Source organism: Asparagus officinalis, chromosome 2 (assembly GCF_001876935.1).
Source record: "Asparagus officinalis chromosome 2, Aspof.V1, whole genome shotgun sequence".
NCBI lineage: Eukaryota > Viridiplantae > Streptophyta > Magnoliopsida > Asparagales > Asparagaceae > Asparagus > Asparagus officinalis.
Window position 1 is genome coordinate 41,003,333 of NC_033795.1, and position 25,166 is coordinate 41,028,498.

At 36.6% G+C, this 25,166-nt stretch overlaps 1 protein-coding gene across 1 annotated transcript; it reads left to right on the plus strand.

Annotated features, from left to right (window-relative positions):
• LOC109830705 (endoplasmic reticulum-Golgi intermediate compartment protein 3-like) lies at positions 1,890 to 24,939 on the plus strand. Its single transcript, XM_020398062.1, has 13 exons — positions 1,890 to 2,134; positions 2,281 to 2,354; positions 3,195 to 3,278; positions 3,410 to 3,490; positions 12,428 to 12,508; positions 12,669 to 12,761; positions 18,253 to 18,429; positions 18,530 to 18,597; positions 18,691 to 18,742; positions 19,046 to 19,099; positions 19,181 to 19,270; positions 24,283 to 24,349; positions 24,595 to 24,939. The coding sequence occupies exons 1-13, from the start codon at positions 1,996 to 1,998 to the stop codon at positions 24,684 to 24,686; spliced, it is 1,152 nt and encodes a 383-aa protein (XP_020253651.1). The 5' UTR covers positions 1,890 to 1,995; the 3' UTR covers positions 24,687 to 24,939.

A 25,166-nucleotide genomic window follows, 5' to 3' on the forward strand; every position in this document is an offset into this window, starting at 1 on the left:
CCTCTCAACTACAGCAGTGAGACCAATTAGTATATATCTTTTTTCATGTGGCTTTTTGCTAGAAATTTGAATAGAAATATAGAATGATTAACTAGTATATTTTTTATATTCTCTCAACTACAAAATAATAATAATAATAATAATAATAATAATAATAATAATAATAATGGAGAGATCACTAATTTTAATTTCAGTTGTTTATTATCTAGTGGGCCATTAGAGTACATTCTAAATCTAATACTTACTGTACCCCTATGCGCTATACTCATTCCTAATTTGCGCTTAGAAAGAAATCATAACTATCCACCAGAGAAATAAATGTTGCGATTAAATAGTGGTCCTTCCACTATTTTTTAGTAGTGAAGAGAATCCGAATCCACAAGTATACCTTTCCTATTCTACCATCTTTTTGGTCATTTATCCTTCATACGCATTCCTTCACTTTCTTCCAAATCTCCTTCATACCTCTTGATCATGATCAGGTTCAGATTTCTTTTATAAATCCTATTTAGACAACCTAATATTCGTGGCGTGAAGAATGCCAAGCAAATAGGATATTTGATTAGAACCTAGGATTTTGAACTCATCAGTCTTATTTTTTAATTCAAACTAGTGAAATTTCCATCATATGCATGAAAATAAACAAACTCGACATGTGTGGATTTGTTTAAGATAACGATTCACTAAATGAGGGGAAGAGGAAATGAGTTTTAATAGCAAGAATAGAGGTATAGAAAATAAGATAAAAAGTAAGGTCGAAAATGAATTAAAAGTAATAAGAGTCTCAGACAGATCAGTGAAAATTTAATTAAGAGGGATGTTGCATTTTTTTTTGTAAGTTTGAGGAGGGAATTTCCCCTTGATCATTTGGACCATGGGTACTAAATTCCCGGGATTGGCTAAGAGGACACCAAGAAATTAAAATTCCTGTGGTAGGAGAGTTGAACATGAGAGATTGGAGTATTACTCATAGGCAACTTACTAACTTGGTTAGATCCTCTTGGACGAGGGATATCATATTTTATTAACATAAAGAGTGAAAAATATGTAATTGGCTTATCCATCCATAGTTTAAAGAAATAATTAACAAGCATAAAGATTTGAAAGGTAATTTTTAAAAATAAAAGAAATCTTCTAGATACGAGTGAGAGAAACCCACATTAATTTTTACGGAAAAAATACGTTAGCTCTTAGATTTTACATAATTTTTTTAGTTCAGGTGATTCTATGCTGAATCTGAGCTAAGGGCCCGTTTGGATGGACGTAACTATTAGAAGTAAGAATTGGATCAAAGATGTAACTTTCTCAATTATGAAGTAGAAAGTAGCGTGAGTAGTACTTATTTTGTTTGTTTCATATATTTTTAGAAGTAGCGAAAATAATAGTTCATCATCTTTTTTTATTTATTTGTTTGTTTGGATAGAAATTAGATATATTATTTAAGATCATCTGCCCTTGGTAAATCTATAATTTAAGTGGACCTCATTTTTTATCCACTTCTCCTCTGCTTCTGAGCTTTCAAGGACGGAAACAAAATGTAGGAAGTAGGAGTGCGACCAAAACCCCACATTCGTATTTTATGGAAGTAGCTGAAGTACTCTTTTCGGAGAAACAAACATAATTTTTTGTTTGAAGTAGAAGAAACTTTCTTTACTTCAGTTACTTTTTTGCTACTTTCGTGCAAACAAACAGACCCTAAAACGGCTCTTTTCCGAAGCCAAACTTGAAAGAGAGTGTCTTTACAAACCGAACACGAGACAGTGAGTTTGCTGGCAAACTTTAACTTGAGAGGGGGTTTTCTGCAGAATCCAAAAACGAATCTGTCTGTTTTGCAATTACTCAGATACACCTTCTATTAATTTTATATATTACAAATCACCCCCTCCCCCATCTGTAACGGAGAATTGAAAAGGATTTCTATTGTAACCTTGTATCGAATCGCCAATCGAAACCCTAGATCTCATCGGAGATTCCCAATTCTCTAGGGTTTTCGAGATGGAGATCCTCAACAAGGTGAGGAATTTGGACGCGTACCCAAAAATAAACGAGGATTTCTACAGCAGAACGCTCTCAGGAGGTCTCATCACCATCATCTCCACCATCGTCATGATCTTCCTCTTCATCTCCGAGATCAGTAAGTTCTTTCCCTCTTTTAAAAACCCTAAAATAACATTTTTTTAGGGGGTAATAAATCGATTCTATTGAATTTGCCTGAGTTTGTTTAATTTGGGTGATTTTGATACTAATCTGTAGCTTAACAGTTGCCTTTCACCAATGCAGGGTTGTTTCTTTATTCAGGTCCTGAGAGCAAGCTGGTAGTGGATACGTCAAGAGGAGAAAAACTAAGAGTCAATGTGAGTATTTGACATTTTTCTTGAAATTTTGGTTCGTGTAACGAGTTGTAATTGTAGTTGCATGGAGTTGAGATACTTTGGATCTGTATCGACTATTTTTTTTTGTTGCACATAATAAATTTGAACTTTAAGTCGTAGTTGCTAACTTTCTTGAGCTGCGATTATACACAATAACCAAAAAAAAAAAAAAAAAAGGAAAAAAAAAAAAAACTAAAATCGGATCAAGAAACTGTCTGCAACTATCAATGTAAGTGATAGTAGTTATGCAGATTTAGTTGCAGCAGCAACTGACACTTGCATTGCGATTACATTTGCAGCGAACCAAAAAGTCTTGTGTTTGGATGGAGGGTAGAGAAGGGAAGGAGAAGAGATTTGAGTTTAACCTTGTTTGGGAGTTTTATTGGGAGTATAGAGGAGGGAAATGAGGGGACAATTTACACTAAAATCTTACACCCCAAATTTGGGGGTAAAGGAGGGGAATGAAAAGTTGACAAGTTCCCTTTCTTTCCCTCGCCTTCCTTCCCTTCCCTTAGTGAGCTCCCAAACACAGTCAATACCATTTTCTGCTTTGAACCTATTTGTTCTCTCTGTACTTCTACTAAAAAGTACAGACTAGCAGTCACATATGATGCTTTGTACTTATTATCCTATATGATATTCCTGTTAGCAGGCTTCAATTAGATTTCAGACAATTGTATCATACTATTTCTCAAACATTCTGATCCCTGATTTTTCCCCCTTTTTCAAATATTGTGGTCTCAAATTGAGTTTGATAATGTGTATGACAGATTAGTTCTTATTGTTCGTTGCTTAGTTATGCAATTTTCATGCTTTATGCAGTTCGATGTTACCTTCCCATCACTTGCTTGTTCGCTCCTTAGTGTTGATGCTATGGATATCAGTGGTGAGCGGCATTACAATATAGTAGGTTTATACACTATTTGTGTAGTTATTATATTTTCAGCAATTACATTTTATAGGCTGTCTACAAAGTCACATATGATATTTGTTGATATTCCTATTATTCTTATAACTTTTGGATTCTTTTCTTGCAGAGGCATGATATACTAAAGAAAAGATTAGATCAACACGGAAATGTGATTGCATCATTGCAAGATGGTATTGGTGCACCAAAGGTTGGTTTCTTTACTTGTAAATCTTATAGCTATTTCATAAGTTGGGGAACCCCAACTTTTTTAAATGAGCTTAAAAGCTAGCTTATATTGGATGTTACCAAACACATACATAGAGAAAAACTATCTTATAAGCTACTTTGAACAAAAAATAAGCTCCCACAACCACTCTCATATACTAGAATTCATATATTTTCATTATAATATCATGGGTGTACTCGCTAGACTAGAATTCATATATTTTCACGACAATCTCATTGGTATACTTGCCCTGTCATTTAAAAAGTACACCAAATTTTGTATGAGGCAATTATTGGTGTTTCTGCAAAAAGAATTTCATGGTTCCTCTTGGCCTTGGCATATTGCATTTGTTGTGTAAGGCAGCATCTCCATTTTTCTTTATACTTTAGTTGATGCTTGAAAATTAAAATATTGTACTTTCTTTCTTCTGTCAGTGTTGGTTTTCCACATTATGATGCAGAGCAGTGCTCAAGGAGATGCCATTCAATTGTTATCGTTGTGCAGAATGCATTGCCTGTGCTATTGAATTATTTCCTAAGTTTTGAATTAAGTGGATGGATAGACTCAGAAACAATTCAAGATGACAAACAAACCAAAACAAATATTCCACTATTAAACTCTTTTACACAACTAGCCCTCACATGTAATCCACTCACTAACTTCACTCACTCGTAGCACTTGTCACTAACTCTATCACTAGACCACTTATATTTTTCTCAACTCATTTGTGCACTCTAAACTCAATAGGACTCACCATGTATTTATAGACTCCATGAACCGACTATGTGAGTCGGCAATTATACAAGCCAAACGAACACCAACTTAAAGGACCACTTATTTTACGCGGTTAGTAACCGCCTAAGAAAGTTGGCTTATTTGCCGACTTATTAGAGTCGGTGATGACTACCGACTTAGTGAAGTCGGTGTTGATCTTTAACACTCCCTCTCAACACCGACTTCCCTAGTCACGAGCCCAAGCCGACTTCTGAACTCTGCAAACTTTGAGCGACTCAACGCTTTGGTAAATATATCTGTTACTTGTTCTATATGATTATATCATGACTAGCTCCAATATGATCTCTTACTGAAGTACTTTTTCCCTTAAGAAGTGATGGTGAACTTCAATGCGCTTTGTCCGTGCATGGAAAACTAAATTATCTGCCAATTGAATTGCAGATTGATTATCACAATATAAAGTAATTGAATAGTCTATAGGTTGATGTAGATCATCAAATGCAAAAGTCACGTGCTATACTGAGTTGTCATAACTGCTGATCGATACTTCGCCTCTGTAGTTGATAATGATATAGTTGGTTGTCTTTTGCTACACCAAGATATAGCCGCTGAACCAAGATCATAGACATACTTTATGGTAGACCTTCGAGTACCGTGATCTCCAGCATAATTAGCATCACAATAACCATAAATCTTATAATTTCCACCCTTTTTATATAGAAGATCATAGTTAAGTGTCCCTTTAACATATCTCAGAATTCTTCGAACGACTTTCAAGTGAGGTTTCTTGGGCTTCTGCATGTATCAACTTACTACTCCAATTGCAACAGCGATGTCTGGCCTTGTTAGGGTCAGACAATAAGACTTCCAAGTTCCAACAAGTTGACGATACATGGTAGGATCTTCTAGATGTTTCTTGTCATGTGCACATAGCTTGGTGTTTACATCTAATGGTGTTGAGACTGGCTTGTAGTTGATCATCCCGTATTTGATCAATAAATCCTTTGCGTATTTCTGTTGGTAGAGAAATAACCCTTTTTTAGTATTATCTACTTCAAGACCAAGAAATCTTAAGTTCTCCAAGCTCTTTCATCCGGCATCGAACTGAAAGGTTCTCATTTGTCCTTTAAATTTTGCCTTGTTATCCCCGGTGATGATCAAATCATCCACATAAACAAGTACTATTGCAAGTTTGATATCATTCTTCTTAGGAAACAAACTTGAATCTGCAGGAGCAATAGAATATCCGCTTTGAACAGGAAATTCACCAATCTTCCTATACCATGCCGTCAGTGCTTGCTTGAGCCTGTACAATGCCTTCTTCAACTTGCAAACAAACTCTAGCTTGTTCTTGCTTTCAGATCCTCTAGACTGCTCCATATAAATTTGTCGATCTACTTCACCATGCAAAAATGTAATTTTCACATCCGTTTGCTGTAGCTTCTAATGTTTATTGGCTGCCAAAGCTAGTAGGACTCCTACTGTTGTGATTTTCGCAATCGGAATGAAAGTCTTATCATAGTCCAAACCATACTGCTGTGAGAAACCACGAGCTACCAGTCATGTTTTATATCTCTCACCGAGCCATCTGGTCGAGTTTTCACCTTGTAAGCCCATTTGCAAGAAATAAGTTTCACATCCTTCGGCTTGGCCACCAAATCCCAGGTTTGATTTTGCTTTATGGCTTGAATTTCTTCCTCCATTGCCTTTTTTCCATTCATCTATTTGGTAGGCTTCTTCAAAGGTGCTAGGCTCCTTAATATCTTCCATTATAATTGCATTTGCGTACTTCGGATTCGGCTTCCTTGCCCTTGTTGATCTCCGAAGTTGTGTGAGTTCTTCAATTATGTTCTCGAGTTGACTTGGACGCTCCTCTTCCGGTGTCGGTTGATGAACATCTGTTTGCCATGAAGTTTTGGCCTTTGAGGGTTCAGGAGAACTGGACTCCTCTTTAGGATGATGCGGTTTTTCTTCTTGGGTTGACTCCTTTTGCTTCTCTTGCAACTTTGCTTCCAAATCTGTAGAGTTCGGGAGCACAACCTCTTGTGGCGTCTACCAAGAAGATGCTTCATCGAACGCAACATTTCTTAATGTGTGACAACCTTTAGTTGTAGGATCATAACACCTCCATTCTTTTCGCTTGTCATTATACCCCACAAATATACACCAAATTGCCTTTTTATCAAACTTGTTGCATAGCTGGTCAGGAACTAAAACATAGCGTATATAGCTAAATACACGAAAATGACTTACAGTGGGCTTGATATTCCATATCTTCTGGAAAGGCGATACAAAACCCAATTTTGGCTGCGATAACTTGTTGGTCACGTGTGGTGTGGTCTTCATGCACTCTGCCCAGAAGCGCCCTGGTACATTCTTAGCATGCAACATGCTTCGACAAATTTCTCTCAGGTGCTTGTTCTTTCCCTTAGCTACTCTATTTTGTTGCGGAATGTATGGACACGTCAGCTACCTTTGGATCTTGTTTCTCGAAGGTAATAAATAAACTCCTTGGAGGTGTATTCTCCTCTATTATCGGATTTTCTTTCTGAGTTCGCCTTCAATTTTTTCTCGAAATTTGATTTTTCTTTTAGAAAATATACCCAAAAGTACCTCGAGAAGTTGTCGATGAAAGTCACCATGTATTACAATCAACTAATCAATGGTTGCTTCACTCGGCCAAAAATATCTGAATGCACAAGCTCCAAAGGCTCCTTAGGTCTAAACTCTAACTTTTGATAAGACCGTTGATGCGCCTTACGATACTGACAACCAGCACATACAGTGTCTTTCCAAACCACCAGATAAGAAAGATTTTACACCATTGATTTCTCCTACATAATATTCAATTTATGATAACTTACATGTCTCAATCTTGCATGCCAAAGATTAGCTGTCTCATTCTTCCGAGTCTTGTTTACGTATGCAGATTTAGCCAACATCACGTAGATAGACTCTAGATTTCTTCCTTCATAATTGGTTTCCCGACAGGCTTGAAGCTACGATATACCTTGACATCGTCCGATCCAAACATACATAATTGTCAGATGACATCATCTGTGAGACGGTAAATATTCTTCTTCATACTTGGAGCGTGATACATGTTCTGTAACTACACTTTTGGCGAGCTAGAGTGTAGCGTAATCATTGACTTGCTAATGTGAGTGATTAGCAGTCTTGTGTTATTGGCGATCACTACTTTTGGTCTTCCTCGATACTCGAACATATTTACTAATTTCTCCTTATCTCCTATCATGTGGTTGGAGCAAGCAGAATCCACGATCCAATCATTGCTATACCTGACTCCTCGATCCATAACTACTACAAATACATGGACTGATTCAGCCGTGATGGATGTGGAGGCTATTTCACTCTCCTTTTCTTCCGGAACAAAATTTCTTCTACAATGGTCATAGATGCTTGGACATTCCATTCATCTTCAATGTTCAACTGAGAGTTGCTCGAGGTTGCGGTGTTATCTTCTGCTGATCGTCTTTTATAGCGATAGTCTCGTGCAAAGTGTCCTGGCTTGTCGTAGTTGTAGCATCCTTCTTCTCGTTGTCGAGCTTGACGATCACCTTGCTCTTTCTTCTGCCATGCTCGAGTTTGTCGTTCTGTTCCTCTGTCGGTGTAGGGGGTCTCCTTAGCTGCTTACGAAATCCTCTTCCAGAGTGCAAGTTAGATTGCTCTCATGGTTGGTTTTTGCTATTGAAGAGAGCTTCATCTTGATTTTTGATCGAAACACTGGTCATTTGCTTAACCATTATTTCTTGTGCAACCAATAGATTTTTCAACTCTAAAATAGATGGTTGAACTTGCCACCCACGAATACCGGCTATGATCCAATGATACTCATGTCTCCAGCCTTGCATGATTATTCTCCTCATTCTTGCTTTAGGATTTTTTAAATCAGTGTCTAGTTGAGCAATATCACGACAGAGAGTACTTACCTTCAGAAATATTCGCTGATTCACTGATGGACATATTCTCTTGCTTTATATTCATGGGTTGGCTCTCGAACATCGACAACTGTGCATCATTGGATCTGGAAAAGAGTGCCATAAAAGCACTCCATGCTTCTTTCGGTGTGTCGGCCTCTCGAATGTGCTCCAAAAGATCGTCCTCCACCGTTGTCTTTAAGGCGAATATCGCTTTCCCAGCCTTTATCTTCCGTTTTCTCAAGGGTTCACTTTCCTCTTGTGGTGTTGTAGTCTCTGCTCCACCCACGACCTCCCAGAGGTCGTGGCCTTATAAATAGGATTGCATGTATGTGCTCCAGTAGTTGTAGTTGTGCCAATTAAGTTTCTTGATTGCACCGATGGTGTTCGCTACATCTGTCATCGTAACGTGATATCATTTCTCTCAATATTCACCATGCAAGCCTGATCCCAGACCAACCAGCTTCACAATTCCGGACTGTGCACGAACTTGAGCTCCACGAACCTACGAACACTGCTGCACATGAACAAAATGCTAGCACGAAAAGTGCTGGTCCCGGATCGTCCACTTAAATACCACTTGTTGAATTAAGTGGATGGATAGACCTAGGAACAATTCAAGATGACAAGCAAACCAAAACAAATATTCCACTATTTTAATAGTTCTCTTTTACACAACTAGCCCTCACATGCAATCCACTCACTAACTTCACTTCACTCACCCACACCACTCGTTACTAACTCTCTACTAGCCCACTTATATTTTTCTCAACTCATTTGTGCCCTCTAAACTCACTAGGACTCACCATGTATTTTATAGACTCCATGAACTAACTATGTGAGTCAGTAATTATACAAGCCAAAAGAACACCGACTTAGAGGACTACTTATTTTAGGCGGTTAAGAACTGCCTAAGAAAGTCGGCTTTATCGACTTATTAGAGTTAGTGATGACTATCGACTTAGTTAAGTCGGTGTTGATCTTTAACACTTAAGTCTATTCATTTTTCCTATACATTTTCTCACTCTTATGCAAAGGTCTCACTTTCATACTACCTCCCAACTGTAAGGATCTTTCACCATGACCATGCAAACAACTTGGTTGAAATAACCACCAAAATTTGGTTATTCATTTCATGTTACTGTAGTCTTCTTTCATTGCCATGATTGACTTGATTTGTCTACTTAGATTATTCTACATGAAGAAGGCAACTGACGTATATATGGAGTCGTAGCATGTTTTGATGGGCCATCACGTTGATGTTACACAAAATATTGGATTATCCTATGTTTCATGATGTAGATAAATTCAGATGACTAGAGTATTTTGGGCTGCTAAAGAACTAAGATTATATGGATAAAGATAAACTCATGAGAGAGAATTTTCTTAAAGGTAGGGCATGGGGACACAACTGTGGATAAACTTAATAATTCTATAAAAAACATTGTTTAAAAGCTAGATGAATTTTTTCTTCTTCTTTCGGATTTGCCATCCATTTTTCAATTTATCTTCAGTTTTAACATCTGAAATTTGTTTTGGACCCAAGGATATTTTAGGGAGTCCAAACCAAATTTCATCAAATACTGTTCATATGGTCATTTCCTCTTTTGCCTCTTTGGTTGTTTTTTTCTCTCTTCTAGTTGTTTTTTCACATTTAGTAACTTCATGCTTTGGTTTTGGATTAGGGGTATCTCAAGGAAAAAGAGGATCAAATTTCAGCTGAGACTGTTCAGCTGCTCTTCAACCTATTCTGCCTTTATATATTAAATGTATTTACATTTAGCAACTTAATAATTTTATTTTGGGTTGGGGGTATTTCGAGAAAAAGGGGACTAAAATTTAGCTTATACTATCTTCACCACTTTCAGCCATTTGATTTGACAATTACCTACAAAAAAATTAGTAGAAATTTATCACTCACGACCAAATGGACTACGCATAAGAAGGTCATAATTTCACATGGTGAGAATGGACAAAAAAATTTCTTGATTTCTGTGCATCATAAAATTAAAGAATACTCAAATCTCTAATTTTCTTGACAGAGGAAAGAGAGGAAAATGAAGCCAAAATTTGACAAATCGAAATTGAACTTAATCAAACCCTAAAATTAAAAATATATATAAAAAGGGAGAAATATGAGGTTCTTCATCTTACATAATACTTTTTGGACTGAAAATAGGTTCTCTTGTCCTCTTTGGGCTTTGATGAACCCAAATAAGGCCTTACCCGAAGAGGGACGCCATGCCACTCTCATCCCTCCCATCCCATTGAGACGGAAAAGGCAGAAAAGAACGCAAAGAGAAAGGTAAGGACTTGGCTGACAAACTTCCCAAAATGTCCTTGAATCTAAGAGGTGAGAGGGTGTTGGGTGATGTGATTGGAAGCATGGTGGTCAAGGAGGTGATGGACTTGGGATTTGTTTGGGAGATAAAAAGGAGGTAAAAAGGATAAGTGGTGATGAACTTGTGATTTGTTCGGGAGATAAAAAGGAGGTAAAAGGATAAGTGCAACACTTATCCTTTTACCTCCTTTTTATCTCCCAAACAAATCCCAAGTCCATCACCTCCTTGACTACCATGCTTCCAATCACATCACCCAACACCCTCCCTCACCTCTTAGATTCAAGGATATTTTGGAAAGTCTGTCAGCCAAGTCCTCTTCTTTCTCTTTGCATTCTTTTATGCCTTTTCGAGAGTGGCATGGCGTTCCTCTTCGGGTAAGGCCTTTCTGTTCCATGCAAGGGGAAATAGTGCCTCAGGTGAGGGAGGGGTTATTTTGGTTCATCAAAGCCCAAAGAGGCAAGAGAACCTGTTTTCAGCCCAAAAAGTACTATGTAAGATGGAGAACCTCATATTTCTCTCTTTTTATATATATTTTTAATTTTAGGGTTTGATTAAGTTCAATTTGGGTTTGTCAAATTTTGGCTTCATTTTTCTCTCTCTTTCCTCTGTCAAGAAAATTAGAGATTTGAGTATTCTTTAATTTTATGATACACATAGAAATCAAGATTTTTTTTGTCCATTCTCATCATGTGAAATTATGATCTTCTTATGCGTAGTCCATTTGGTCATGAGTGATAAATTTCTACTATTTTTGCTAAAGGTAATTGTCAAATGAAATGGCTGAAAGTGGTGAAGATAGTATAAGCTGAATTTTAGTTCCCTTTTTCCCGAAATACCCCCAACCCAAACCAAAATTATCAAGTTGCCAAATGTAAATACATTTAATATGTAAGGACAAAATAGGTTGAAAAGCAGCTGAACAGTCTCAACTAAAATTTGGTCCTCTTTTTTCCTTGAAATACCCCTAACCTAAAACCAAAGCATGAAGTTACTAAATGTGAATACAATTAGAAGAGAAAAAAAAACAACCAAATGGGCAAAAGAGGAAATGACATATGAACAATGTTTTTTGATGAAATTTGGCCTGGATAAATTTAAAAATGGATGGCAAATCCGAAAGAAGAAGAAAATAAGATGATATCCAGCTCCAGCAAGTTCTTTGAAATCACAAATCAATGGAAAAGCTAATTTATAAATGGCTAAATTACTAGAATCCCCCCCCCCTCCCCGCCCTGATTTATACTTGCATCTCAACTCTCAAGAAACCCCTTAATCTAAAATGTTCAACAAAACCACCTCTCTATGATAGTTAATTAAACTGTTAACTCAATTGGAGAAGTGTCCATTTGTGCCTTGAACCCAAAATGTTTTAAGTTTCAAGTTGGATATGTCTAAGTGTATGTGACATGGTGTATATGCAGTGTCAATGAAGCGTCATAGTCCTACACATGTTGCACTTGCACATTGGTGTCGGAGCCAAAAAGTTGTTTTTGTAAGGACTGAGTTATGTACTGTGCAATGTAGTCTGAAGCACTAGCAAACATATTGTTGATACATGCTTTTAGGCTAGAATTTCTCTGAAATTTCAGTTCTCAGTAAGTTTTATGAATTGTGAAAGATAATATTTCTGTTAGAACCAATAACTAGATTGACACAGTTCATCAAATATCTATTTGTTGTTTATTTCAAGATAGTATGTGTGGATTGGCGGATCGAGATTTGTGTCGGCCATTTATTTCTGTTGATCAACAACCATTTGTTCTTTCTGAAATGATTTTTTTTTTCTTGTTTATGTTTTTTTTTTGATTCAGTGTTTATTCAATGCATTAGTTCTTGTTCACATTTATATTTAAAAGCTTCCTTAACTTACTGCATGACTTGTTTGCTTAATTTCTTCTTGTCAGATTGAAAGGCCTTTACAGAAGCATGGGGGGAGGCTTGACCACAATGAGACCTACTGTGGCTCTTGTTATGGTGCAGAAGAAGTACGTTAATTCTTTTGAAACTTAAAATATTCATTTTATGTGATGTGATATTACTTGCTTTTTTGTCTCTGTCAGTACCAATTGTTCTGTTCCCAAAAGACAGCATTACACATGCCATGGAACCATATCATAAGAAACAACTTGCATTTTTCTCTTGCAGTCGGAGCATGATTGCTGTAACTCCTGTGAAGAAGTTCGTGAAGCATACCAAAAGAAACATTGGGGTCTACCAAACTTGGAAATGATTGACCAGGTATAGTTTTTTCCTGCCAGCCATTATGGCTTTTGATTTTCCTTGTGGCTTGTACCTAACGAGTAGCATCTCCGTCTGTGGTAGAATTTTGAAGATGGACCTGGATTTGATGTGACTGCAAGCTACTATGTTAATTAATACTTTCCATCAGTGTTAAGTTTTAATGTGATAGTGTGTTTCAGATACTAATTTGATGAAATGCCTTACAATTCTTCTAATTTAAACTAGTTGACATCAGCAAGTTCTTTTCCCCTTTAATATCATCTCTGTTGTCTGAGGTCATCTATAACCCCCATCTGGATAAAGGTTAACTGGAAAAGCACAAATGAATCTGATTAATTATTTTACCACACATTACCTATTGCTCACCAGTCATGGAAGGTAAATCATACTTTGTTCTGAGCTGAAGTTGACTTGGATTAGATTCGTAAGTATTTTAGGTTATTAATGGGGCATGTTGCGGTTTAGACTTTTGGAAGGCGGTGCTCAGCAAATAAGAAAGAAGAATCTTCCCTTTTTTTGCCCCTTTCTCTTTTTATTTATTTATTTTCTGGATGTTGGAGGTGTTTTGTTGGTTTTTTTTTTTTGTGGGTGGGTTAGAGAAGAAGAATCAAATCATTTCTTTGGAAGCAGCGATTTCACTCCAACTGAACTCTAATGCCTTCAAAATCAGGAAGTCCAAACTCAACTCAAGGTTGCATCACATAATCTAAAGACAATATTGTTTTCTTCTCCATAAACATCATGATGTTTTCATTGAAGAGAATTTAGTCTTAAGACTTCCAAATTTTGAAGTAAGAAATTAACCCTTACAAGGAATTATTTTAATCATACTAAAACAAAAACTTTCTTAATTATTAGGTTTTATAAAGATTCCTAAATCAATTAAAATTTAACTTATAATTTGCCATTTATAAGCAAGGGTACAAGAAACTTTCTAGTACAAATTAAAGCTGAAATAAAAATTTAACTAATAAATTTCCATTTATAAGCAAGGGTACAAGAAACTTTCTAGTACAAATTAAAGCTGAAAGAAGTTTTGGCCCTTTTCCCCCTCATCTGTTCCTTTGTGATTTGTGATTTGTGATTTTTCAAGTGAACGTTGCCTTACATTGATTGTGCCTATCAAAATTAAGTGGTGACAGTCTATAGTGGGCTTGCATGATGGTTCTCATGAATATGGCTGTACTATTTTGGGAGAGATTTTAGATTCATCTTTTCATTTATGGCAAAACTACTTTATTCATGTTCTTCACAGTTCGATATATATATATATATATATATATATATATATATATATGAATCAGTATGTATGTATATGCATATACATATACATATTTACATGTTTATGTATATGATGTATGTGTGTCTACACACACGTGTATAGGGGATACTAGTTATGAGTTCTCACCTCACTTGGTAAAATGAACTACCAAGAGATATATGTCGTGAAGCCCACGTTTTTCATTGTGGCTAGCACTGTGGGCCTTACTACTTAGTACTCTATATCTAGGTAGCTCATTGAGCAAAATGAACTATCATCTTTGTTGATGACTAAGTTCATACAGTCAGTTGGTTTGGATCCGGGGCGGGATCGGTTCCTTTCGGGCCCTCGTCGGGATGAGGTAGAGGAGATTGATCAACTGGGGCCGCCTCCTTCGAATTTATGCCTGGTTCTTGAACTGGGGTTGCCAATCAAGTTGCACAAGCAAATAATTCGTGAGAGGACGGTGATCGATTCCCTCGTGGTTCCTCCGATGATCAATTCAGCTGCTGAGCTTGAGTGGGAAAGGGGAAGGTCAGAAACCGATGAGGTTCTTGAGGGAGTTGTGTGCATGTGTGAGGGAGATCTAGTCTTGATCAGGCTAGTATAGTGTTATTTTCAGAGAGAGATCCCTTCCCTTCTATTGAAAAATCCCCCTAAAAAATTTCCTCAAGTTAGGGTTATACCTTTATATATATTTAGTGTGTGAAGGGCAGTGTCGTCATTTTAATCGAGCATAGAAAGGCGGGGACGAAGTACAAACTGGTAGCTGAGTCAACCCCATTTTGACAGATGTCGGCTGGCGACTGGGAAGTCACTTCGATATGGGAGAACGCGTCTCTGCATTTTTCGGAAAGTGATGATGTGGCTTGGCATGCTCAGCAGAGCTGACCTTTGATTTACAGATGTTGGTTGACGACTAGAAGAAGAGTCACTTGGGTATGGGAGAGAACGTCTCCGCATTATCCCGAAAGTAATTGATGGGGGTCAGAGTGCAGGTGATGTGACAAGTCATAGAGACTATCGAGCTAAGGTCATGATGAGACTTGGCTAGTGTGGGTTGCGGTGCTGACACATAGTCAGAAGAAGAGACCTGAGGTGAGTATTATCCTTCAGATCAACTGAGGAATACCGTTCTTTGAGTCGTCTATGTAAAGTGTCGGATTGACGGTCGAGTAGGCTCTTGGTGAGTCGTATTCGAGAGAAAGTCGACTGATCCCGCCTTTCAAGACGACATGAATAACATAGATTCGACCAGTCGGCGGAATAGGTACTGCTGGTCTTAGGCCGCCAAGTTAATTAGAGCCGTGCTTTCAGAAATGTGTGCATCCGTCCTTTGTCTATGCTTTGCATATATTTGGCAAATGAGAATACCATAACTATCTTATACCAGTTAAGGAATATATTATGGAGATCTATAATGTTATAGTTATATTAGGAATAATATATTAGGAGTATAAATTAGAGATTTTGTGATTGAGAGATATTAGGAATACAAGTAAGAAAATAATTGTGATTAGGTAGTGTTTAGTCCCACATTAACTGCACAATAAACTTCTTTTTATTGCATCCCTATATAAAGGGGATTAGTTCTAGCTTTTGAGATGTGAATGAGAATCTATAATATTTTTTTTGTTTACCATAGTATCAAAGCCACACAAACTCTAGTCTCCATAAAATCCTAGATCCTCACAAACCCTAGCCTCCATTCTCTCAACATCAAACTCCTCCTTTCTTTTTGGTGGCCGTGAATCGGTCGCGGTGACTGTTCACCGTAAACAGTGTTGTAGATTCTTGTTCGTCCTACTTTCGATGGCCTTATTGATAATCAATATTGCTATTATTGGTCACAGTACTCATCCTCGATATACATGTTCTTGTCACCACCACTGTTATAAATAGCGGTAAATAGCCCCGCAATAGCGGCGCTAATAGCGTTAGCGGTCCCTTCCCGCGACGCTATCGTCCGTTACGCTATCACATAATAACGGTGACATATTGCGGAATATGTCTGTTCACAAAAACGGTTAATAGTGTGTCATAATGGTAAATAGTGAGCGATTGCATTCGAAATTTACTTTTTGACTGCTATTTAAAAGCGATTTGGGGCTTATTTTTTAAAATTAAACTCAACCCTTGACCATTGCATTCCACCGTCTCCTGTGATTTTCAGCATACTCCCGCCACCTCTCATAGCTTCTGGCACCTAGTTTGATACTTCCCCTCACCTCCTTCACCATGAGCTCCTCTTAGGACAGTTCTGTCGTCGCTAAGCTCTTCTTCTCGAAGACGACGACTTTTTGACTTCTCCAGTCATCTTCGGTATTACGTGATGGTTGCATGTCTATTTTATATTTAGGATCCCTTTAAATCATCCAATATGTACTTTTAGATTTCTTAGATTTTTCTTTAATTTTTTTTAGTATTTATACATATCTAAATTAGACCGCTATTTAACTTTGCGTTTTTTACCGTTATTTTACCGCAATAGCCTGAAATAGCCTTAGCGATACCTCACCGCTACGTGATGCTATCCGCTATCGATATCCTTGGTCACCACCTTTGCCACCTTGATTTTCCTTCATTCACCGTCTACTCAACTTGTCGACACCACCACCATTGCCGCTTGGATTCTAGAAACGTTGACCACCATTAGCTATAGGATAAAAAAGATTTTGACTGAATTAGGATTTGGTTTGGAGTTTGGTTCAGTGAAGGTTATTTTTTTCGGCTTTATTTATTTGGTTGATCCTTAAAGAGGGATAATTTGTTTGGCAGATCCCTAAAGAAGGATCAATTGATTGTTATATTCTGAAGAGGATTGTTTGTTTAGTTGATCCCTAGATAGGATCATTTGTCTAGTTGATCTATGAAGATAATCTTTTGTTTGGTTGATCCATGAAGATGATCGTTTATTTGGTGGATCCCTAGACATGATTGTTTGCTTGGTAGGTTCCTGGTGAGGATTGTTTATTTGGTAGTTGCCTAGTCGATTTGTGAAGAAGATCGAGGCATCGCATTTGGTGATTTTGGTTGAGGTTGTTCGTGTGGAAGATATTTAAATAGAAGACTAGAAGATGGAGACAACTATGATGTGAAAGGTCACACGAAGATTTTAGCCTTCTAAGTTGTGTCACAAATTAGAGTGAGTACATCTTGTTTGAAACAAGCCAGACATGTATAATATATATGCTTCAACTTGAGGAGTGTCAAGGAATATATTGTGGAGATCTATAATGTTATATTAGGAATAATATATTAGGAGTATAAATTAGAGATTTGGTGATTGAGAGATATTTAGAATGTAATTAAAAGAATAATTGTGATTAGGTAATTGTGTGTAGTTCCAGATTGACTGCACAATAAACTTCTTGTTATTGTATCCCTATATTGTAGCTTTTGAGATATGAGTGAATATCTACAATATTTAATTGTTTAACAATACCCTTTTTTCATAGATATATGTGATTGGGGTCCCTATGGTATGGCTCCTTTGAGATTGTTGTGCTTGTATATCCTTGTAGCATACCATTTTTGTGTATATGTTTCATGGGCAATGAGATTTTATCTTTTTGGAGGATTGTGTGGTCATGCTTAGAAGTATGATTACCCTTTCAAGGTGTTCGATGCTTTGTAGGTGCTGATGCAGTCTACCAATACTACTATACATTATGTTTTGTAGTTTCAGGAGGACGAGATTTCAATTTTACGAAAAAAGATTAAATGTCTACTGCATTTTATTTCCATCTGAGTTAAGGATTTAAAATGGTGTTTCTTCTCATGTAAAGTGTGCTTCATACTTGAGCTGCTATCTGGCTTAATATGAAATGTTAGGGCAGCATTTACTGACTGTTTGCCACATGCTGCCCCAACTTATATAGATACTGCTCTCTTGAGTCTTGATTTAGCATTGAGACACAAGGTTTTTTATTTTAGATCTTTGAACCTGCCAGTTAGTCTACTAGCTTTCATGTCTAGCCAAAAAATGCCTACTTTCTATGCTATTCTTAGTGTGCAGTTGAAAATTTTTCCTTCTTAACACCAAGTCGTCTATATAACATAATGACTATATTAACTGGTATGGGTTATGTTTTCCCGCAAAGCTCCTCATCTTCTTAAAATAGCTTAGATATTCATGTTTGCTTGTAGGCTCATGCATTAAATTCTGTGAATCTTTATATCTCGGTTTTACATTTCAATTTAGTTTATTTTAAACTACATTTTCAGTGTAAGAGGGAGGGCTACATCCAAAAGGTTAAAGATGAAGAGGGTGAAGGTTGCAATATCAATGGCTTCTTGGAAGTGAATAAAGTAGCTGGAAGTATACATTTTGCCCCTGGAAAAAGCTTCCACCAATTTAACATTCATATTTTTGACATATTTTCCTTCCAAAGAGAATATAATGTAAGTATAGTTTTTTGGTAATATTCGTCCTATTCGCCCCATTTGGATATCCATTGAGCTTCTTGAGGCATGCTTGTCCTTCTCCTTTTTCTAAAACCAGATAAGTCACAAAATAAATAAGTTATCCTTTGGCAAGGACTTTCCAGGTGTTGTAAATCCACTCGATGGGTAAGTTGGACAAATTATTAATGCTTATCTGCATCAGTTGAGAATCATTAATGATACTTTCAGCATTAACTAATATTTTTGGTAAATTTCTAGTGCACAGTGGACGCAAGGCATATCATCTGGGATGTATCAGTATTTTGTCAAGGTGAACCAGATACCTGACTTGAATTGTTTAATTAATAAACCTACCAATTATCTTGTTCTAGATCCTCATTCATAAAGATGTGATATATTAATAAACCTACAAATTATCCTGTTCTAGATCCTCATTAATAAAGATGTGGTTTAACTAGCTTATCTTCCATTATATTTTGAATACACCCAGTTATTTGGATTTACTTTTGGCAGATAATTTTCTTGTCCTTGAATTTTCAGTTAAAGTCCAGCATGTATATTTATAGCACGTGAGCATACAAGGATCATAATTCATTTACCTTTTTTTTCCCAGGTTGTTCCTACAATCTACAATGACATAACTGGACACAAGACTCACACAAACCAGGTAAAGTGACTTGGAACAATAAATTGACTTGAAATAAAACTGATGTGGGAGCTTCATAATTTCGTCATGACCTTCTTGCAGTTTTCAGTGACAGAACACTTCAGGGAAGGAGATATCTATCCTAAACCTGTTCCTGGAGTATTAATCATTTATGATTTCTCACCAATCAAGGTGAGTCAGAACATACAGTGTTGTCATCTGTCACATTTCTAACCAGTCAGAAGGGATTGAGAGTTTTCTTTCCCATAAGATGAAGTTTATTTGTACTGCTTGGCCTTGTTTGTTCTGAAATAATTGTTAGAAAAAGGATCTTAAAGCTTTGATGCACATAAAGTAAGACAATCTTTGCCAGAAACTTTGTTGTTTGTTTCGGTGGAAGACGAGTGAATTTAGTTAACAATTTAGAGCTTTTGGAAGAAGTACCATGCAAATATTCTTTGTGGGTTATGATGCAATTGAGTCTTGTCTATTAGACTATTATGCTGAGTTTCTAACTTTATATCCCTGAGAGAATGACCTTTCATGTTTCATTGATTTTGGTTGATTTTTTTCTAAAGGGGTCTTCTAAGAATATTGACTAGAACATGAGAATCCTGTAAGATGCCTTTGTAGTCGGGATGTTTATTTTCAGATTTCAGTAATGCATGTTAAAACTTGATTGAACTTGGTAGTGTTGACCACAAACTTTACTGGTCTTGGGGGTATATGTATGAATATGCCTGCTGGAAAAATACATGTATGGATATGCAATTTACTGAACATCACAGTCTAGAAGAAAAAGTGAGGCTGGCTATGTCTCAGCAAGATGCTTTTAACACTTGTGCCTCATGTTGATGCATGTCAATGTTTTCTTTTTCACTTTGCTTAAAACATAAAGAGTCCTTGTTCAACCACATTCGTAGCATGCACATCCATATTTCTATGGGTTAACTGTGGATACACTCCTTGTGCTATGAAGGTGTAGCCACTTATATCCCTTCAACTTTTTTGTTAGCATTTACACCCCCAATCTCAGACGACAATAGTTATTGCCCCCGAGGTAGAAGGCAATTTCTTAAATTTTCTATCTAATTTGAGGGCAAAAGGTGATTTATCATCACATGGTGTATCTCAACATACCTTGGGAGCTACGTTACGTTGGTACTTCTAATCAGAAGCCATGCCCGTACGTGATGCATGCCTGTATTGAACCTACTTGGAGACTTCTTGAATATATGCATATGTTTATCCAGGTGTATACTCAATTTTACAATGCACGTTTAATTTTATACACTCTCCGTGCACTTCTTGGAGATATATTCTACGCTTCTCATCTATTTGTTATATAAATGCAAATGAATAAACAATGTTGATCTTATGTAAATTACTAATTTTAAAACATCTATTTATTATATAACTAATTTTAAAACATATAAGTATACATAATATGCATGTATTTAATCTTGTCCCTGTACCCTACCTTTTACAAATTTGCCGTGACTTGTATCCGTACCCGTGTGTGTGCCCATGCAATTTGGCTTGGGAGATAATGCTGTCTGGGGTTCGTGTAAAAAAGTTGGGAAAAATGTGTCCAGGCCCCAAAAGCAGAAAGTTCATGTGACCCGCCCCCTTGTATTTTGCCCCATGTGATTCAGCCCCAAATACACATTGTATTTGTGTTAAGGCCCCAAAGTACCAGATCCTGAGAAAAACCCAACAAAAGTTACAAATTTACCCTTTGATTTGATTGAGCTTGGTAACTGCGCCCATCCCTTTAACCCCATCCCATCTCTCTCTCTCTCTCTCTCTCTCTCTCTCTCCACTCTATCTCTCAGCTTCTCCTTCTCTCTCACTTCCGTCATGGCCGCTGAAAATGATCAGACTGAGGAGGTCGTGGAAGGCGAAGGCGAGGACGGTGGTCATGGAGTCGGAGGTCGGGGAGTCATCTTAGAAACAGCTCGTGAACGCGGGTTCAACAACAAACACGGAACATGGTCCGGGGACCCGCGAGCTGACGGAGCCTGGGGCTTTGGTCTGATGCATCGTTGTTCTCCCCTTTCTAGGTTACGGAATATCTTTACCCAAATCAATGTCTTAATCAAGATAGTGCTCTTGTTTTCTTGTAATTTATGAAGGGAATCGATATTGGATTTTTGTAGTTTTTCTCTTTCATTTAATTGAAATGAGATCTCCTTGGATTCTTGAACAGCAGTTTGGGTTTTTCTTTAATGCCTTTTTCTTGTGTGATTTGGTGATTGACAGAGTTTTGTATAAGAGATTAACAGCAGAAATTCAAAAGCTCACATTGAATCTTCAGACATATCGTCATTTAGCTAAAAATTGAAGATAATGTGATTAAAAGTCGACTAAAGAATCTAAGAACCTGTGAATTTGAAAGGGGGGGTCAAGGAAAATTAGAACTATAAATGTTAGTTCTAAGGGCTGTTATGTTAGTTCTAAGGGCTGGAATGTTAGTTCTAATGGCTAGAACTAACAAAGAGCCCAATGTTAGTTCTAAGGGCTGTTATGTTAGTTCTAAGGGCTGGAATGTTAGTTCTAATGGCTAGAACTAACAAAGAGCCCAAGAGGGCTGGAATGTTAGTTCTAATGGCTAGAACTAACATTGGGCTAACTAACAAAGAACTCAATGTTAGTTCTAAGGGCTGGAATGTTAGGCCCAAGGCCCAATCAAAGACCTTTAAATATATATTGTAGTTGCATGGGCTTGAACTCCTAACCTCCTCTCCAAATTCCCAAGCTTTACCACTAGACCAAGTAGCCAAAGTGTTAATGTTAGTTCCACTTAAAGTTAGCTCTTACTTGCCATTAGAACTAACATAAAATAAGTTAGAACTAACATGAAAATAAGTTAGAACTAACATGAAATAAGTTAGAACTAAGAACTAATACTGTGCAGAATAGAACTAACACTCTACAGATTAGAACTAACACTGTGCAGATTAGAACTAACACTCTACAGAATAGAACTAACACTGTGCAGATTAGAACTAACACTCTACAGAACGGAACTAACACTGTGCAGAATAGAACTAACACTCTACAGATTAGAACTAACACTGTGCAGATTAGAACTAACACTCTACAGAATAGAACTAACACTGTGCAGATTAGAACTAACACTCTACAGAATAGAACTAACACTGTGCAGATTAGAACTAACACTCTACAGAATAGAACTAACACTGTGCAGATTAGAACTAACACTCTACAGAATAGAACTAACACTGTGCAGATTAGAACTAACACTCTACAGAATAGAACTAACACTGTGCAGATTAGAACTAACACTCTACAGAATAGAACTAACACTGTGCAGATTAGAACTAACACTCTACAGAATAGAACTAACACTGTGCAGATTAGAACTAACACTCTACAGAATAGAACTAACACTGTGCAGATTAGAACTAACACTCTACAGAATAGAACTAACACTGTGCAGATTAGAACTAACACTCTACAGAATAGAACTAACACTGTGCAGATTAGAACTAACACTCTACAGAATAGAACTAACACTGTGCAGATTAGAACTAACACTCTACAGAATAGAACTAACACTGTGCAGATTAGAACTAACACTCTACAGAATAGAACTAACACTGTGCAGATTAGAACTAACACTCTACAGAATAGAACTAACACTGTGCAGATTAGAACTAACACGCTACAGAATAGATCTAACATGGTATAGATTAGAACTAACACGCTCCAGAATAGAATTAACATTGTATAATTTAGAGATAGCTTGTTATAAAATAGAACTAACTTGTATAAATTAGAACTAACTTGGCATAAATTAGAACTAACGTGGCATAAAATTAGAACTAACATGGTATAAAATTAGAACTAACTTGTTATAAAATAGAACTAACTTTGTATAAATTAGAACTAATGTGGTTAGTTCTAATTTTTACCAGCTCGTGTTAGTTTTAATTTATTTAATGTGTTAGTTCTAGTGTTAGTTCTAACAGATATCGTGTTAGTTGTAATTTATTTAAGTCATTAGTTCTACGTAATTGTTGGGTCTAAACGCCATGTTAGTTCTATTTAATGATGTGTTAGTTCTAGCTTCTCTAGTGTTAGTTCTAACTGGTATCGTGTTAGTTCTAATTTATTTAAGTCGTTAGTTCCAGCGTAATTGTTAGGTCTAAATGTCATATTACTTCTACTTGATGATGTGTTAGTTCTAGCTTCTCCAGTATCAATTCTAACAGGTATCGTACGTGTCAGTCCTAACAGGAGCTCAACTAGAACTAATATAGCCACTAGAACTAACGCTTATATTAGAACCAACACTAGCTGGAAGTAGAACTAACATTAAATAAGTCAGAACTAAATTAGAACTAACATAGAACAACATAAAATAACATAGAACAACATAAAATAAGTTAGAACAAACATTAAATAACTCAGAACTAACATTAGAACTAACATGAATTAGAACTAAATTAGAACTAACATAAAATAAGTTAGAACTAACATTAAATAACTTAGAACTAACATTAAATAACTTAGAACTAACATGAGTTATTGCTCATGATAGAGTTCAAAAAAGGGCGGGAAATTTCCCTCTATTTTTTCCATCAGATTGCATTAATGGGCGTGACTTTCCATGTAGTTTGTGGACCAGACGTCTAGGGAAGATAAGTGGATGGGTAATTTCGGGTTTTTTTTCAAAATACAATCTCTTTTTTTATACTGCTGACGTGGAGGGGCCTTAAAATATTAAATGGTACTTTTTGGGGCTGAATCACATGGGGCAAAATACAAGGGGGCGGGTCACATGAACATTCTGCTTTTGGGGCCTGGACACATTTTTCCCAAAAAAGTTTAGGGGTGTAATTGACTACACCCTCATGGTGCGGATGGCGTATCTTGTAACTAGACAACTCTATTATCTCAATTTTGATAATAATTGTGTCATATTTTAATTTCTGTCATGTCAATCTTCTATTTCAGTTTGCTTAAAAAATAAGAGCCCTCTCTTAACAACATTATTAGCATATACAACATTGTTAATGCTTTGAAGTCTTGTTACCTCCCATTTTTCTTCTAGCGTCTCTCTTTTTTTCCCTCTCAAAGTATCTAAGAGAAAACTTTTATAATGATTCTTTTCTCCGTTTTTTATCTTTATTTATCTGCATACATCAAGCAAAATTAAACATTGAAATGCTGTGTAGGTTATCTTTACGGAAGAAAACAGATCTCTCCTGCACTTTCTGACACATATTTGCGCCATAATTGGAGGTTAGAATGCTACTCTTTAACTCTATAGCAGTTTTAAATGAAAACATGCGGTTCTTAATTGTGGTACGAGCTAAGTCTAAAACATAAAATGAAGATGAATTCATGTGATCCTTTTGGATCGAGATTACAGTGGTAGTTATTTATTTGAGCCGTTTTTGATAGTTTTTCACATGCTTTACCCCTTTGTTTTCCTTTGATAGATGTAGTTTTTCTTACACGAAGTTTCTGGTTTGTTGAATTGTCAGGAGTTTTCACAGTAGCTGGAATCATTGATACTATCTTTTATCATGGCCACCAAGCAATCAAAAAGAAAATGGCGCTTGGCAAGCTTGGGTGACGATAATGTTTGTGACTGGTTTTTAAATTTTGGGCCTCAGAGGGGAAACTATTGTTCGCTAGAAGATTTATCGTCTTTGTATTGAATTTGACGCTATGGAATCTGAAATCTGAAATCGGAAGGTTTTTGAGGCTTGGGGAAAATCCTCAATGTTCTTCAGTGTATTGAACTATAGATTTTGAAATATGACAGTGATACATTCTGATAAGGCAATAGATGATTAAAGTAGATGTGGCAGAAAGCTTCTCGCAAACTGTTGTCTGCTTGATTGATAGTATCAAATGGATCGCTCTGCATGAAGAGAATTCAAACTTTAAATGCAAGTGTGATTTGCAAAAGGACTCGTTTATACTATTACAATTGCGGTCTTTCACAACTGTAATTGTCAAATAGAGTCATTTTTTGCAACTGAAATTATATCAAATTGCAGTTTTTGCAGTTTGTAGCTTTCTTTGCGAACCATTGTGTGAAAGACTAACG